This window comes from Prionailurus bengalensis, chromosome A1 (genome assembly GCF_016509475.1).
Source record: "Prionailurus bengalensis isolate Pbe53 chromosome A1, Fcat_Pben_1.1_paternal_pri, whole genome shotgun sequence".
Lineage (NCBI taxonomy): Eukaryota > Metazoa > Chordata > Mammalia > Carnivora > Felidae > Prionailurus > Prionailurus bengalensis.
The window spans coordinates 113,089,295-113,105,956 of NC_057343.1; the positions used below are offsets into that span (position 1 = coordinate 113,089,295).

The window sequence follows — 16,662 nt, forward strand, 5'->3', positions numbered from 1 at the left end:
CTCAATTGTACTTAATTTTTAGCACTATATAAGATCATATTATAATTCAGTAAACCATTTCTAATTTCTAATACACTTTGAATTCTACTTTATTACATTAGCTTGAGAGAAAATGCGCATTAGATTAAAATTAATACTGATCAATTTAATAAAAATATTCTAATTGTTCATTGATTATGCTTCTGAAAATTTTAAAAAGTAAATTTTGCAGAGTGTCTCTGGAAGGGAATCAGCATTTACTGACCTAATCCTCTGTATCTAGAATTGTCCCAGAGGTCCTTTGCAGAAGTGATCTTCTAATTTCATTAGTGACACAACTAAAACTCTTTAGTAGTTATGTATTGACTTGAGGGTGAAGATATATGCTTAAAATGACCTACAAGACCCTACATAGTGTGGCATCTCCCTAATTGTACCAAACTTCCCCTTGGCCCTTCTCCATTGTCTTTCACTTCCTTAAGACTGCCAGGCACTCTCTAGTCAGAGGGCGTGAGGATGTGTTCTTCTTTCTGCTTAGATTACTGTCTTTGCTCCCTCAGATCTTTCCTTTAGATGTCATTCCTTCAGGGAAGCTTCTGACTTTCCACACTCTGTGACTTCTGTTTGTGGCAGTCAGCATTATTGAAATTTGCCATTTGCTTCTATGATTATTATCTGTTAATTCTACTGCACTGTAAGCTTTATCAGTGCAAGATCACTGTTGGGTTTTGCTCACTATTGCATCCTAGCATGTAGCATAATACTTAGCAAATAGTAGACTCTCAGTAAATTTTACTTAGGTACTTGCATTTCCAGACTTGTTCCCTTATGCCTTCCCTTAATATCTTGTTTCTTTCCCAGAAAGCAACTTAAAAAGTTGCTTCATCTAAACTTAAAGTAAAAAGAAAAAAGAAATGTTTATTACTTTACAGTTCTGAACATTTTTTAATTAGGAAAAAATTTTAAATATTCTCACCTGTTAAAGAAATTAGAATAGAATACATTGTGGTTTGTACGTGGTAGTTTTTTTTAAAAAGAGCATATTTTAGATCTGCCTTTTTTAGAACTTGTATTTGTGCAAGCATTCTCAGCCCTGCCCCCGTGTTCTTTCCAGGGCAAGCTGTGTAAGAGCGGGCATCTTACCTCATTTACTTTTGTGTTTGAGACTCTCAGACTGGTGTGTGGTACATTAGTATACCCTCAGTAAGTGGGAGTGGAGCTCATATACTGGTTAAAAAATAAAACCAGTTTCTTAAAGACAGTTGTTACTATTGCAGAGCATGTCCTTTATACCTTAAGATTCCAGGAGACTACAGAAGCGGCATATAAGAAGGCACTCAAAGTCTGGTTAGGATAACGGGACAAACATAAAGGAAATAGGATAACCAAGATGGAGGGTCGGGCTGGTTGAAGATCAGAGTAATGGTGGAAATAGTGAAGAGGTAAACTTTCGGTCTCTCCGGGTATTACTCTAACATGACATGGTGGAGGAGTCAGGGAGGAGTATATATACCTGAATGGTAAGGTGGTGGGATGCCAGTGGTGGTTTCACCAGAGAGCAAAGAGAGGGACTAAAGAAGGGAGATCAAGATGGAGTTTCTCCCTGTTACTTACTAACGCAGAGCGATAATGAGTACCAGTGGCCTCTTTTACAGTTGCTGCTCTAATTGGTGGTTTTTAGGGACCCAATAGTCAGACGTAGTGAACTAGGCAATAAAATAACCCTTACAAAGACAACTCAGTAAAATTGATCAGCTCAATTACATGACCCTGGTTGGTCTTTTATTGGCTTTATAAATTGAATAGCAAACATTTTTAGGATAGCCAAAACAAGAAAATACAGAATATTTTTGATGCTTTATCTAATGAAGATGTCTCCATTTACTTTGGAAGCCTATGAAAAGTACTGTTTACTTAAGATTAGAGGATTCTAGATTAAAATGGCCACTTATCTTGTCCTTCCATTAAATTACCTTCCTGCAGAAAACTCAGAACATTTTGTAAGTAAAAAGTAATTTTGTTTCCGTTACTAATTTAGTCATCAAACCTGACACAATTTTTGAAGTATATTTTGCTATCATTTCACAAAGGAAAAATAAGTTATTTAGTACTATCACTTTCCTATCATTTGAACCTTAACAATACTTTGAAGATGTTGACACCCAGATCTAAAAGGAAAAGGAAATTAAAAAACAAAACCCTCTGATGCACCAGAGGGCGCTGTATTCTGGTTCTTGATAAGAGTAATCCTTGGGTCTTAAGTTTGCATTTCCATTCAACAGATATGAGAGTGCTTATCCAGTTCTAGGCAGAAGGAGCATTCTTGGGGAAGCTCTCAGTTCCGGGCAATGAGTTTGGTCTTTTAAACAATTGCTTAGGAAGGTTGATTATTTATTGTTCAAACATTTTAGGGCTCCTTTAAAAACTGTCTTTGAAGTCTCCATGCTATTGTCTATTTTGTGTTCTCAGTGGGAACACAGTCTTTGTCCTTTGAAAGCAAATTTAATTTCCGGAAACAACCTAAAGTTATTTGGCCATAAGGGATCAATAAGGTAGATGATCAAACCAGAGAGTGTTGGTTATAGGTTTTGTTTTAACTAAGAATCAAACTCTTGTTACCCTTGTATGAAGTGTCATGTTACGGTAGAGAATAATATCTACCTGGATGTGAGGATAAACCAGTTGTGTAGTAGAGACTCCGAACTGAGAGTCTTCATTAACTCGTTCTTCTTGACCAGCCACCTTCACGTCTTGTTACCAGTATAACATATCATAATAAGTACTCATGAAATCACCCCCCAGCTCTAAAATGACAACAATGACATAATAAGAACTTAAATTTTTCTGTGTGGTTTCCCTTATTCACTTCTGAGATAATTAGTCTTCATTATTTGCTTGATTTCCTTTTTGTATATTCTTACCACACTTGTCTGTGTTCCTAAAAATTATGTTTTGGTTTTAATTATTTTGACTTTCTAAAAAGAGTATCATATTATATGTAACCTTAACTACTTGTTTTTACTCAAAATTATATTGTTGTGATTCATCCATTTTGTCATGTCTATCCGAGGCTCATTTATTTAAAAAAAATTTTTTTTTTCAACGTTTATTTTTTTTTGGGACAGAGAGAGACAGAGCATGAACGGGGGAGGGGCAGAGAGAGAGGGAGACACAGAATCGGAAACAGGCTCCAGGCTCTGAGCCATCAGCCCAGAGCCCGACGCGGGGCTCGAACTCGCGGACCGCGAGATCGTGACCTGGCTGAAGTCGGACGCTTAACCGACTGCGCCACCCAGGCGCCCCATCCGAGGCTCATTTATTATGACTGCTAGACACTATTCCATTCTGTGCTAAATCACACAGTTCATTTGTTCATATCAGCTGTCCATGGGGATGTGAGTTGTTCAGGTTTTGCCATGACAAATAGTTATATTATGAACATTTGTATGTATATGTCCTAGCATACAAATGCAGCTACTTCTCCATTAGTAAAGTTCAGTTAATTACATTTTCCATTAGTACATCTGTAGTAAGAATGGAATCTTCTCACTGGAATTCCAAAAGGATTTAAGCAAAAATTCGTGAAAAGTTTCCACAATGATAAATCAACCTACTCATTTCTCACTAACTAAAATCCAGGGAGCCAGTTATTTCTGGTCCTTTGAATAGTTGTATGGTCTTTTTTCCCCTTCCTACCTGTTGTCAACATAACTAAGGAAGAATGATCTAGATTTAAAGTGATGTGTAGAGGGGCACCAGGGTGGCTCAGTGGGTTAAGCATCTGACTCTTGATCTCAGCTCAGGTTGTGATCTCAGGGTTGTGAGTTCAAGCCCCATGTTAGACACTGTGCTGGGCTGAAGCCTACTTAAAAAAAAAATAATGTGTAGAAATAAGTGGCTACGATATGCATATGGTAGATGAGGCTGACTGACTTGGTTCCAGGAGATACTTGAGGTTAAGATAGACCTCTTTCTCATTCCAGTGCTTCCTATAATGTGCTCTTACTGAAATTGAGACTACTGATGTATTTTCTTGGAATGCCATCATTTATGATTTAGAAAATCTTGTTGATATAGTGTGGAGAAGTGTGGTTGTGCAGACCAGCAAACTCTGTCTTAATCCATGCAAGCTCCTCACCCTGTGACCAGTTTGACATACCTGAGGATATTGCTTTGCTGAAACTTTTCAATACCTTAACTAAAGTTTAACTCTCATTTGTTCACTCAATATTTGTGCATGTGTGTCTAGCATTGTGCAACATTCTCTTCTTGTACCAAGAAAATAACTTCAGGCTTTTTCTTATTTTCAAGCAGAAAGGTAGCTAGTTTTAGAAGTACCAGAAATGCAGCCTGGATAGCTGGAAGTCATGTTTGTTAATCCTATGTATTGAAGACTAAGGAAATTTAAACAAGCAAGCAAAACCCCTCAGATCCCATATGTAACAGAAAAATCAGAGAACCCTCAGAAATTAGTTGACAATCAAAAATCAGAGTGGCAATGAGTTGAAATAAAACACTATTTTCTATTTTGCGCTCATCATATTTTTATTTGGACACAAATTTCTTGAAAAGTAGGATATGCATCCACGTTTTTAAGAAGATGGTTTTCTATTTAGAAGATCTGGTCATCTGTCTTCTACTTAGAGATATGCAGTAGGATCACTCAAGTCACAGTTTTCAATATGTATATGGGATTGTATGCCAGGATGAACTTTCTGCAAGGGCAATACAGTTCCCAGTTTTTCTCCCTTCTTGATGGAACCTTTGTATTTAATTGGCTTAATATGGAACATTTTTATACAAAAACCTAAAAGAAAAGAAATTAAATTAGTTTTTATCTGGGTTTTAGTAGCCTTGAATCAGAAATTCAAAAAATAACAGAAATGGAAGAAAAGACAAAAAAAATGAGTTGATTGAACTCAATGAGGAAATTGAGGAAGATGACAAAATCATACCAGAAATGACTAAAATTACAAGATGCCGAAGGGAAAACAGATTCATATGAAAATTTAATAAAGACATTGAGGAATAACAGAAAAACGCTAGCTGAGAAAATTGAGACTATTAACATATTTTCTTGTTCTCACCCAGAACAATTTCAACTCTAAGACATATTCTTATAAAATGATGAGACTTTAAAGACAAATAAAAATGGACATAATTGGCACAAGATTGAAACTCTTACTAAATACCCAAAGAAAATAATTTTAAAGACAAAGACCCACCAAATAGATAGGTGGAGTTATTGTAATACTATCATCATAATGTAATATGACAATGTTGAGACCACATATATGAGTTATATCTATAAATGTTAACTCATCTGTTAAAAAAATGTTCCTACTAGCTTAAAAAGCAAAACCCAATTATATCCTATATACAGTAAAACACAACAGTTGAAAAAGGCAAAAAATAAAGGGCTGGATCAAGATTTGTCAAGCAAATGGAAACAATAAGGAAAGCAAGGGTTATGAATCTGTTATCAGAGATTCGGATTCGGGACAAAAAGCATTGAAACGAAACAAAGGAGGACAATTTGTAATGCTAAATCCAATGAAGATACAGCATTTACAACCACCTGCACACTAAACACAAACCATCTATATAAGGCAGAGACTACTGGAGAAACAGGGAGAAACAGAAACACACTAGAAGATTTTAATACACATATCAGTGAAAACAGTCAAGTAGACAGAATTGTGCTGTCTGACATGGTAGCCACTAGCCACAAGTGGCCAGTCTGCACTTGAAATGTAGCTCATCTGAATTAAATGCACTTTGAGTATAAGATGCATGCTGGATTTTGAAGACAGTACAACAAAAGTAAAATACTAGTAATTTTTATGTTGCATTTTAAAATAATATTATAGACACTGAATTAAATAAAATATATTATTAAAATTAATTTTACCTATTTTTTAACTTTCATAATGTAACTAGAGAATTTTAAATTATCTATGTGACTTGTATTTCTGTTGGACATTGCTGATTTAGAAGATCTAAACAAAATCAATATAATGTGTCTTATATGCATGTTAAACAATATGTGCACAATTTCAACCCTGCAAGCCAATGTGACAACTAATATAACAGTACAGGAAGAACTAAATAAATGGAGAATATAACATGTTAATTAATTAGAAAACTCATTATTTTTAAGATATCAGTTCTCGATTTCATCTGTGTAGTCAATGCAAACCCAAAGTCCCAGCAGAGTTTTTGGTGGAAATTGATAAACTGATTCTTTTTTTAATGTACTTTTTAAAGTTTATTTATTTTGGGAGAGAGAGAGAGAGAGAGAGAGAGAGAGTGTGTGTGTGTGTGTGTGTAAGTGGAGGAGGTTCATAGAGAGTGGGAGAGAGAGAATCCCAAGCAGGCTCCACGCTGTCAGCCTGATGAAGAGCTCAAACTCATCAACCATGTGATCATGAGGCACTCTAGATCATTGAGCTGAGATGAAGAGTCAGAAGCTTAACTGACTGAGCCAACTAGATGCCCCTGATAAACTGATTTTGTAATATATTTGGAAATGCACATGAGGAAGAATTGTCAAGGCAATCTGAAAGAATAAATTTGAAAGATTTATGTTATATCAAGATGTGTTTTTGGTTTTTAATATTTATTTTTAGAGAGAGGGAGTGCAAGTGGGGTAGGGGCAGAGAGAGAGAGAAAGAAAATCCCAAGAAGGCTCTGCACTGTCAGTGCAGAGCCCCACGTGGGGTTCAATCTCATGAACCATGAGACCATGACCTGAGCCAAAATCAAGAGTTGGACGCTTAACCAACTGAGCCACCCAGGCGCTCCCAAGATGTATTTTAAAGCTACAGTAATTAAGACAGTTGGATATTTGTGTAAGATCGACACATTGACCAATGAAATACAATAGAAAAATCAGAAACAAACCCATGTTTATTCAGACCATGACTTACCACAAAAGACTATACTGCATTAGAGTAGGGGGAAAAATAGTCTTTTCAGCTTAATGGTACTGAGTCAGAAACTAATGTGAGAAAAAAAGATCTTGATCCCTATCTCATTCCTTACACAGAACCCAATTCCAATTGGACTATAAATCTAAATATGAAAGATGAAGCAATAAAACTTACAGAAGAAAAAAATACTTTTATGACTTTATGATGAGCAAATGTGTCTTAAACAGGTAAAAACATGTTATCAATAAAGGAAAATACTACCAAATTGGACTAAAAGAAAAATAAGAATTTTTGTTTATTAAAAGACAGCAAAAATAAAGTGTAAAGGTAACCCATGAAGTGGGAGAAGATATTTACAATACATAGATCTGACAGACGACTCATCTACAATATACAAAAAGCTCCTACGTGCCAATAAGAAAAATGCAGAAAACACAGGGAGAAATAGTTGAATAGGCACCTCACAAAAGATAATATCCATGCTATCAATAAATACAAAAAGGTGCTCCGTTGCATTAGCCATCAGGAAAATGTAAGTTAAAGCCAATAATGACATGTCAGGTAAAGGGTTAATATCCAAAATCTATAAAGAACTTCTCAAATTCAAAACCCCAAAACAATCCAGTGAAGAAACGGGTGGAGGACATGAATAGACACTTTTCCAAAGAAATTAGATGGCTAACAGACTTGTGAAAAATATGGTCAACAACACTCATCATCAAGGAAATAAAAAACAAAACCACAATGAAGTACTTCCTCATACCTGTCAGAATAGCTAAAATTAACAACTCAGGAAACAACATGTTGAAGAGGATGTGGAGAAAGGGGAACCCTTTTGCACTGTTGATGGGAATGCAAACTGGAGTAGCCACTCTGGAAAACAGAATGGAGGTTCCTCAAAAAATTAAAAGTAGGACTACCCTATGACCCAGCAGTTGCACTACTAGGTATTTATTTATCCAAAGGATACAAAAATGCAGATTCAAAGAGGCACATGCACCCCAATGTTCATAACAATGCTATTAAGAACAGTTAAACTATTGAAAGAGTACAAATGTCTATTGACTGATGAATGGATAAAGAAAATGTGGTATATATATAATGGAATATTCAGTCATCAGAAACAATGAAATCTTGCCATTTGCAATAATATGGATGGAACTAGAGTGTATTATGCTAAGCTAAATAAGTCCATCAGAGAAAGACAAATACCATATGATTTCACTTAAATGTGGAATTTAAGAACTAAAACAGGTGAATATAGGGGAAGGGAAGGAAAAGTAAAGATAAAAACGGAGGCAAACCGTAAGAAGCTCTTAACTATAAAGAACAAACAAACACCCACCTTCCTTCTCCTGATGGAAGGAGGTGGGTGGGGGTTGGGCTAAATAGGTGATGGGTATTAAAGAGGGTACTTGTGATGAGCACTGAGTGTTTTATGTAAGTGATGAGTCACTGAATTCTACTCCTGAAACCAATACTACACTATATGTTAATTAACTTGGATCTAAATAAAAATAAATAAAGTGAATGAGATGCCACTATATACTCATCACAATGGCTGAAATGGGAGAGGGGGCACTTGGGTGGCTCAGTCAGTTAAGTGTTCAACTCTTGATCTTGACTCAGGTCATGATCTCATGACTCATGAGTTTGAGCCTCGTGTTGGGCTCTGCACTGACCATGTGGAGCCTGCTTGGGATTCTTTCTCTCCCTCTCTCTGCCCCTTCCCTGCTTGCACTCTCTCTCTCTCTCTCTCTCAAAATAAATAAATTAACTTAAAAAAAAAAAAGAATTGCTGAAGTGGAAAGTTGGAAGATAGCACCAAGTATTGTGTATGGAGCAACCGGAACTGTTACACACTCCTCGTTGGAGTGTACATCAGAACTACTGCTTTGGGAAGCACATTAGCTGTTAGAGCAGAAGGTACATATGGTACCAAGTGATCCAGCTCTCCCGCTCGTACAACATTCTGCCATCAGCGAGTGTGCTGATTCCAATGATGCATTCTGAAACTGGGGAAATTACCAGAGAGTGGATTTGTGGACACACTGGGACCACTGTCAGATGGACCCTAATGAAAATCTGCATTGATCACCTGACCCTAGAAGCCTCTATTCTGACTGATTGACCACATTGGCCTTTTGGGTGTCCAAGAATTAAGTCTCAGTTGTTGAGCAAGTGTCCAGTAGTCTCTGAGAAGCGCCATTCTTTCTTCTTCCCCAGTGTACAGCCATCCTGCTTAATGGTGGCAGTTGCCTTTGAGGACAGCTAGAAGTAAGGTTTATGGTATAAATTTTAGGCTGTGTGGACTAATCTTTGACAAAGCAGGAAAGAACATCCAATGGAAAAAAGACAGTCTCTTTAACAAATGGTGCTGGGAGAACTGGACAGCAACATGCAGAAGGTTGAAACTAGACCACTTTCTCACACCATTCACAAAAATAAACTCAAAATGGATAAAGGACCTGAATGTGAGACAGGAAACCATCAAAACCCTCGAGGAGAAAGCAGGAAAAGACCTCTCTGACCTCAGCCGTAACAATGTTTTACTTGACACATCCCCAAAGGCAAGGGAATTAAAAGCAAAAATGAATTACTGGGACCTTATGAAGATAAAAAGCTTCTGCACAGCAAAGGAAACAACCAACAAAACGAAAAGGCAACCAACGGAATGGGAAAAGATATTGGCAAATGACATATCGGACAAAGGGCTAGTATCCAAAATCTATAAAGAGCTCACCAAACTCCACACCCGAAAAACAAATAACCCAGTGAAGAAATGGGCAGAAAGCATGAATAGACACTTCTCTAAAGAAGACATCCAGATGGCCAACAGGCACATGAAAAGATGCTCAACGTCGCTCCTTATCAGGGAAATACAAATCAAAACCACACTCAGATATCACCTCACGCCAGTCAGAGTGGCCAAAATGAACAAATCAGGAGACTATAGATGCTGGCGAGGATGTGGAGAAACGGGAACCCTCTTGCACTGTTGGTGGGAATGCAAATTGGTGCAGCCACTCTGGAAAGCAGTGTGGAGGTTCCTCAGAAAATTAAAAATAGACCTACCCTATGACCCAGCAATAGCACTGCTAGGAATTTACCCAAGGGATACAGGAGTACTGATGCATAGGGGCACTTGTACCCCAATGTTTATAGCAGCACTCTCAACAATAGCCAAATTATGGAAAGAGCCTAAATGTCCATCAACTGATGAATGGATAAAGAAATTGTGGTTGATATACACAATGGAGTACTACGTGGCAATGAGAAAGAACGAAATATGGCCCTTTGTAGCAATGTGGATGGAACTGGAGAGTGTGATGCTAAGTGAAATAAGCCATACAGAGAAAGACAGATACCATATGTTTTCACTCTTATGTGGATCCTGAGAAACTTAACAGAAGACCATGGGGGAGGGGAAGGAAAAAAAAAAAGAGGTTAGAGAGGGAGAGAGCCAAAGCATAAGAGACTCTTAAAAACTGAGAACAAACTGAGGGTTGATGGGGGGTGGGAGGGAGGGGAAGGTGGGGATGGGTATTGAGAACGGCATCTTTTGGGATGAACACTGGGTATTGTATGGAAACCAATTGGACAATAAATTTCATATATTGATAAATAAATAAATAAATAAATAAATAAATAAAATTTTAGGCTGTGTGACGGAGCCCTTCCTCAAAGGGGCTGAGCCTTGGTTTCTTTCAAGGGGCCCTGGATTTGTGAACTGGTGCAAGTCTGGGGGTGAGAGGCAGTTTTGTGACCCAGTATGGTGATGATTGAAGTCACGACTTTGTTCATCAGACCTAGAGTGTTTCCATTTATACAAATCAAATCAGGCTTTAGTAGGCTGCCCGTTTGTTCAGTTCTTGGGTCACCATGATTAACTAGACAATGCCACAGATCTCTGTCCTTCAGATGAATCTGAAGGCCTCTTCAGCTCTGCAGCCTGTTAGGTAACCATGCCAACCTTGGCCTTGCTTACTAAGTAGACTCCATCCAGTGGCAGCAGTTTCTCTTGTCATTTGGGTCCTATAGAGAATAACCACCATAGAGCCCTTGAGGATGTGAGCTCCCTCACAAAGTGTTTCTTATGGTGGTGAGGGGAGTGTCCTCAGGGCCCGTTTCTGACAGGAATGCACATTTGTGTTCATTAAAAGACACATGCAGGAAAGTTCATGGAATTTTCATAATTGCCTGAAACTCGATACTACCCAGATGTCCACTTAGAGAAGAATGATTACGTAGATGAAGATCTATGCATAGAATCAAGCCCTCTACATCAACGAGAATGAAGGAACTAGAATGACACACACAAATAGTAAGCCCAATACCCGGAGTACTGGGTGACCCAGCTTAACCTAAAACATAGAAGCCTTTGAAAATATTTTCCAGCCAACTTTTGCAGGAATGCCAACATCTTTGAATTGTAGGATTTTGATGAATGAAAGTATTTATTTATTATAGTAGATACTGTTGCAAGTGATCTTGTTTGTAGACTATTAGGCAAAACCACATGGGCCACAAGAAGAAAGCCCTTCAGTCAGCTGTGGGGTTAGGTAGAGTGTGTGCATAAGGAAAATGATTTCAGAGGAAGAGGTGGAACGTATTTGAAAATGCATCTAGCTGTTTTAGTTTGGTACCCTATGGCCTTTGTATTCTAGATGTTACTATTTTGAAGGACGTATGACACTTCGGCATATGGCATGTGCATTAAATAAATAAGCATCAAACATTTCCAGCATGTGCCCCAGGTATAGACAGCACCTCTCACCTCTTCCAGATATCCGAACTCCATTATTAATGGCATTTTTGTTCTTATAAGGTTTCTCCTGGCCTACAATCGTTCCGGTGAAAGGCGCATACACAGTCGATCCATCAGAGCACAAGACATCCACACCCTGGTGAGGCCTATGATTTCTAAAATGTAAATAAGAATGAACAGACTGAGGAAACTGTCCTAGGAACTTTATTGCCCAGAAACGTGGTGTTAGCCCACTGTTCCCAGACTAGGATATCAAACCCTGAAACTGCTACACCATATTGGGAGGTCCCAGGTTTCCTCTCTTTAGCACAATTTTAACCTCCCTTCCTGCAGGTAGTAATAACCATATTGTAAAGATTAAAGTCTTTAGGATAGTATTTGGTATGGAGAGCCTTTAAGAATTCATTAGCTATTATTGTTATATTGCATTTTGGGGAAATGAGACAATCTATGTAAGTAAATTTTTAAAACATATTTATTCTTTTGAAGTTTATTTATTTTGAGAGAGAGAGAGCGCAGGGGAGGGGCAGAGAGAATCCCAAGCAGGCTCCATGCTGTCAGTACAGAGCCTGATGCAGGACTTGATCCCTTGAACCGTGAGATCATGACCTGAGCCAAAATCAAGAGTCAGACAGTTACCTGACTGAGCCACCCAGGGATCCATATGTAAGTAAATGTTTAAAAGATTTTTTTAACGTCTATGTATTATTGAGAAACAGAGAGAGACAGAGCATGAGCATGGGAGGGGCAAAGAGAGAGGAAGACACAAATCCGAAGCAGGCTCCAGGCTCCGAGCTGTCAGCACAGAGCCCGACTTGGGGCTCAAACTCACAAACCGTGAGATCATGACCTGAGCTGAAGTCAGTCACTTAACCAACTGAGCCACCCAGGTGCCCCCATATGTAAGTAAATTTTATAGATATATGACTCTTCACCCCTTCAAGACCAGTTGTGAAAGAGTTATCTCTTTATGGAAATCTATCATAAAAGAATCATATGTTACCCTCATCTTATTTTTGTCTCAGTGACCAGAAGTTGTCATAAACAACATTTTTTGTATATGGTATTTTAATACAGTGAGTGATACCTCCTGAATTTATTAAAGTGGGTCAAGAACAAGCACAAAATGATCCCAGATTGTGAGATTTCTTGAAGTTGTCTCTGAAAATCCTCAATGTTGTTTACATTCACTCTTTCCAGCCCCCTCTCCCTTCTAATAGGCTAGCACCTGAAAAATCCAATTTGTGAGGATTGTTAGAATTGTGTATAAAGCAACACTGAGTGGGATTCCAAGTGAAAAACCAGTAAATTATTGTAGAAGTCAAGTGCATACACACTTTCGGGTATGAACAAATTAAGTCTTAATTCTGGCAATTGAGTGGCCATTTTTCCATATTTCCCATCTCAACCCTGCTGCTCCAGGTATTTGAGGTTGCTTTGTAAGTAGCATTTGTTTAAATGAGAGCTCCACTATAATTAGGATGGAGATCGATGATGCAGTTGGACACATGGCTATTTCATCAGAGAGTGGCACCCCTAAGGTGGTGCTGTGCATTATTGAAAATTCACAACTGTGTCCCTTATTGTTTAGAAGAAATGGCCTGTCGAGGGCCAGCCTCTGATGCTGAACTCCCACATCCTGGGTCAGTGACATCATGGTGTGATGGGAAGAGGAACCAAAAGCATGAATCCTTATGCAGCTTTTCCCACCTCCAACTGTGGTGGACAGGTGCCTTAACCCTTCATACCTCAGTTCAAGTCCCTCTTGAATAAAATGTGATAGTAATGTTGATTTTCACCTTGGAAAAACCAGGTGGGTAACACTGAGAAAGAAAACATGCATTTGCTCCCCTTTCTCTTTATTACATGCTTTATCCCCAGTTCAGAGGCTATCCTTGAAACAGAGGTCTCGGAAGTTGCTCTAAAGATAGTAGTCCAGCTGGTTTCATCGCTGTGTCCTGCTGTTAAAGGGAAATGACCATGAGCGTTTGAGGCAAGGACACTAAGCAAAGAGGTTAAGAACCAAAAGAATTTATGGTTATTTGTGAAGCCCCATACCTTTGAGCAGTATACTGGCCACAGCCATGGCTGTCACATGTCCTGATCTCATTGGAAGACTTGCCAGCACAGATATTAGCCCATGGTCCAGCCAAAGCTAAAAAAGAGAAACATGACAAGCAGATTTCCTGACCTCACATATTTCCAGTCTCTTTTTACCTTGTCAGTCTTCCGGTAGCTTCAACGCTTCTGTTTTCACTATAGTTTTTCTCTAACTTTCTATATTTTATGGGCAGGTGTTCCTTTAATTCCCGATTCGGGTGTAAAGTTCGCTTTTTCCCTTACCATAAAATTCTGTCTTATGACATACACCGTATTTGTAAATGTGTTTATTTATAAGCATTAATCTCCATCATTACGGTTTGTTTCAGATTATCAACTAATAAATGCCCTAAGTTATGATTCTCAAACTTTCTTTGCTTATTACTTGGGACCGCTGTGTTTAGGTTAAGCAAAAATAATCAAACAGCATGGTGCCAAGAAATAATTCAAGAAATTCTAAAGTAACTTTGAGATGTTCCTTTATCGTTAGTCCTAAAAATCAAATCCAAGAAAATCTTTGAATTGAAGAAGCAAACTCTGAACTAGCAAAGCAGACTCTGAACTAAATAGATCTCTTTTCTGTCTGCAAACATGGAAGAGGGAGATTCTTAGAAATAAGAACATGTCGGACCAATTTAGCCTAGAGTGGAGGGAGAAGACAAGGGAAGGGAGTAGAAATATATGAAAAATTGTGAAGTAGTAAAACATGGAGGAAGGGCTGGCTCTCTCAGTCTATTTTGTGCACACTTGTTTTAGGTGCATCTTCTCTTTAGTATATGCTAAATTGAGATAAATGCTCAATTGAATTAAATTTCCCAGATTTCCAATGTTAACATTCACAGAGAGATGCAGTTAGCCAACTCATCCTTTCACTTCAGAATAAACTAACAAAACAGAAGCAAAAGCAAGAACCAGCTAATTTGATTGTTGATTTTCGTCAAAGATATTTTACTATTCATTAATATATGTGCTGTGAGAGGAACAACAGAATATGGCTATTTAAGTTTATAGGGTTGTTTAAGTATATTCTTTAATATATTTTTTAGAAGATGGGCTTCAAATGTCTTATACCTTTGAGCCAAACTTCAAGTCAACATCTTGATCGAGATACAATACCATCACTTTGGCAACTAGTATTTATCCTGGGGAATTGAGGCAGATGTTAGGTGATTTATTAGCGTATTCATTTTTCCTCTCCTGCCGTGATGGTTAAGGGAGCGAGAGTTCCCTTTGCCATAATCCACGCCAGTCGCTGCATAGGGAATTCTCCAAATCAAATTCTTATATAAACTTCTTATTTTCTAATTATGTTCCAATTAAATCCTAGGCCAAGATTAATAGACTTTTCTTAAAGTCCTCTATTCCACTTTTATGATTCCCTTGTTCAAGAAGGACGGCATTCAGGTGGAAGTCAGGAGAAGTCCCCCTTTCCCCTGTATTCTTCCTAGTCCATTTTCAGTAGTCAAACACACACATTTCTGTTGTGGTTGTGATATTCCTGACTTTTGAATCTATTACTGAAATCCGTTTTTTAAAATTAGCCAAGATTCTAAAATTGTTTTTTGCACTTACCAGTCGAAATGAAGACAGCAAAAAGGAGGACTTCTGTGGAAAACATTTGGCTTTTGCTTTCCTTGTGATGTTTCTTTCTCTGATAATTGGAATTGCCCCCACACTCTTTGAAGAATAGCCAAGGTTGAATTATGTAGCCTTGGAATTCTGCATCATTCACGTCTTTCGTTTACTGTGAGACACACAGAAAAACAAGAATGAAGCAAGTCAAAGTCAAATATTCCCTGGGTAGCTATTTGGTTCACATGTAGGGCCTATGTAAAAGTGTTTGATCTGAAGAAGGAGTTAATTTTATTGGAAATGCTGACTAAACATTAACAGAAAGTGATAAGGTAGCTGACTGTCTTCTGGGCTGCAACTTCATGAATGGCTGCGTACATAGGAAAAATACAAAAATATGCACAGATTAATTTTAAGATAATAGGTACCTCTCAGGAAGGAGGGAAATAGAATTGTGGAGGGGTATACAGAATGCTTAAACTCTAAAATACTTAGTAAAAATGTGAGAAGGAAACATGTGAAAGTATTTGTTAATTATTAGAGGTAGATACATGGCTATTTGTTATATGAATCTCTGTGCTTTTCTATATTTTTCAACAAATAGACACTATTTCTGTGTATTAACATCTCTTTCTTGTTATGCTTAATATTATAAGAGGCCTTGGGATTTTCTACAGAAACATCCCCCTTTAAATAATTTGTCAGTAGCTGTGGGAGACTGAGATTGTGGCCCCAGTTCTTTTTACCCTTCCCTGAATCCACACCCTTCCTATGACTCTAAGGAGGCAGAAGACCTTTCAAATGTTTGGTATGTGTTTCAGCTGTATGACATGCTGTGACCGATCAAAGGAGACACAAGTGACAGTTCGTGAGTACAGCTTGAGCCCTACGGGGTGTCGTGTCTTTCGCCTTCTTGTGTTCTGCCTTGGCCGTGCAGAGAGCCTTCCCAGACTAACCTGCTGGTCCCAGGAAGAGAGTAAAAGTCCCGTGGAACAGAGTCACTGTAGCCAAGCCACCGTAACTGAAGCCAGCCTAGCACACCCCTTAATTTATAGTAGAAAATCATCAGCTCTCACAGTTACTGAACAGAGTAAACGCCATGGTGTTCAAAGAACTATTACAGGAGTTGGAGCAAATATAAGCTAGCTAACCCAACAGTTGTTTGAAAGGCTGGCTAATGCCCGTTTTGAAGTGGTAGGAGGCACTGTCACTGTTCTCTTGTGTATCCTCCATGACCGTAAGGAGTGTTGAGGTGGTTGCCGCGTGCTAGAGATCTTTTGATGAGAAACTCTGACCTATTCACCGTTTTGC

The 16,662-nt window shown here is 38.2% G+C and overlaps 1 protein-coding gene across 1 annotated transcript; it reads right to left on the reverse strand.

Annotated features, from left to right (window-relative positions):
• Window positions 1–4,503: 4,503 nt before the first annotated feature.
• On the reverse strand, window positions 4,504–15,597 carry LECT2 (leukocyte cell derived chemotaxin 2). The gene is made up of 4 exons (XM_043588412.1): window positions 15,352–15,597; window positions 13,738–13,834; window positions 11,689–11,834; window positions 4,504–4,786 (listed from the first exon to the last, which is right to left on the reverse strand). The coding sequence occupies exons 1-4, from the start codon at window positions 15,395–15,397 to the stop codon at window positions 4,620–4,622; spliced, it is 456 nt and encodes a 151-aa protein (XP_043444347.1). The 5' UTR covers window positions 15,398–15,597; the 3' UTR covers window positions 4,504–4,619.
• Window positions 15,598–16,662: the final 1,065 nt, after the last annotated feature.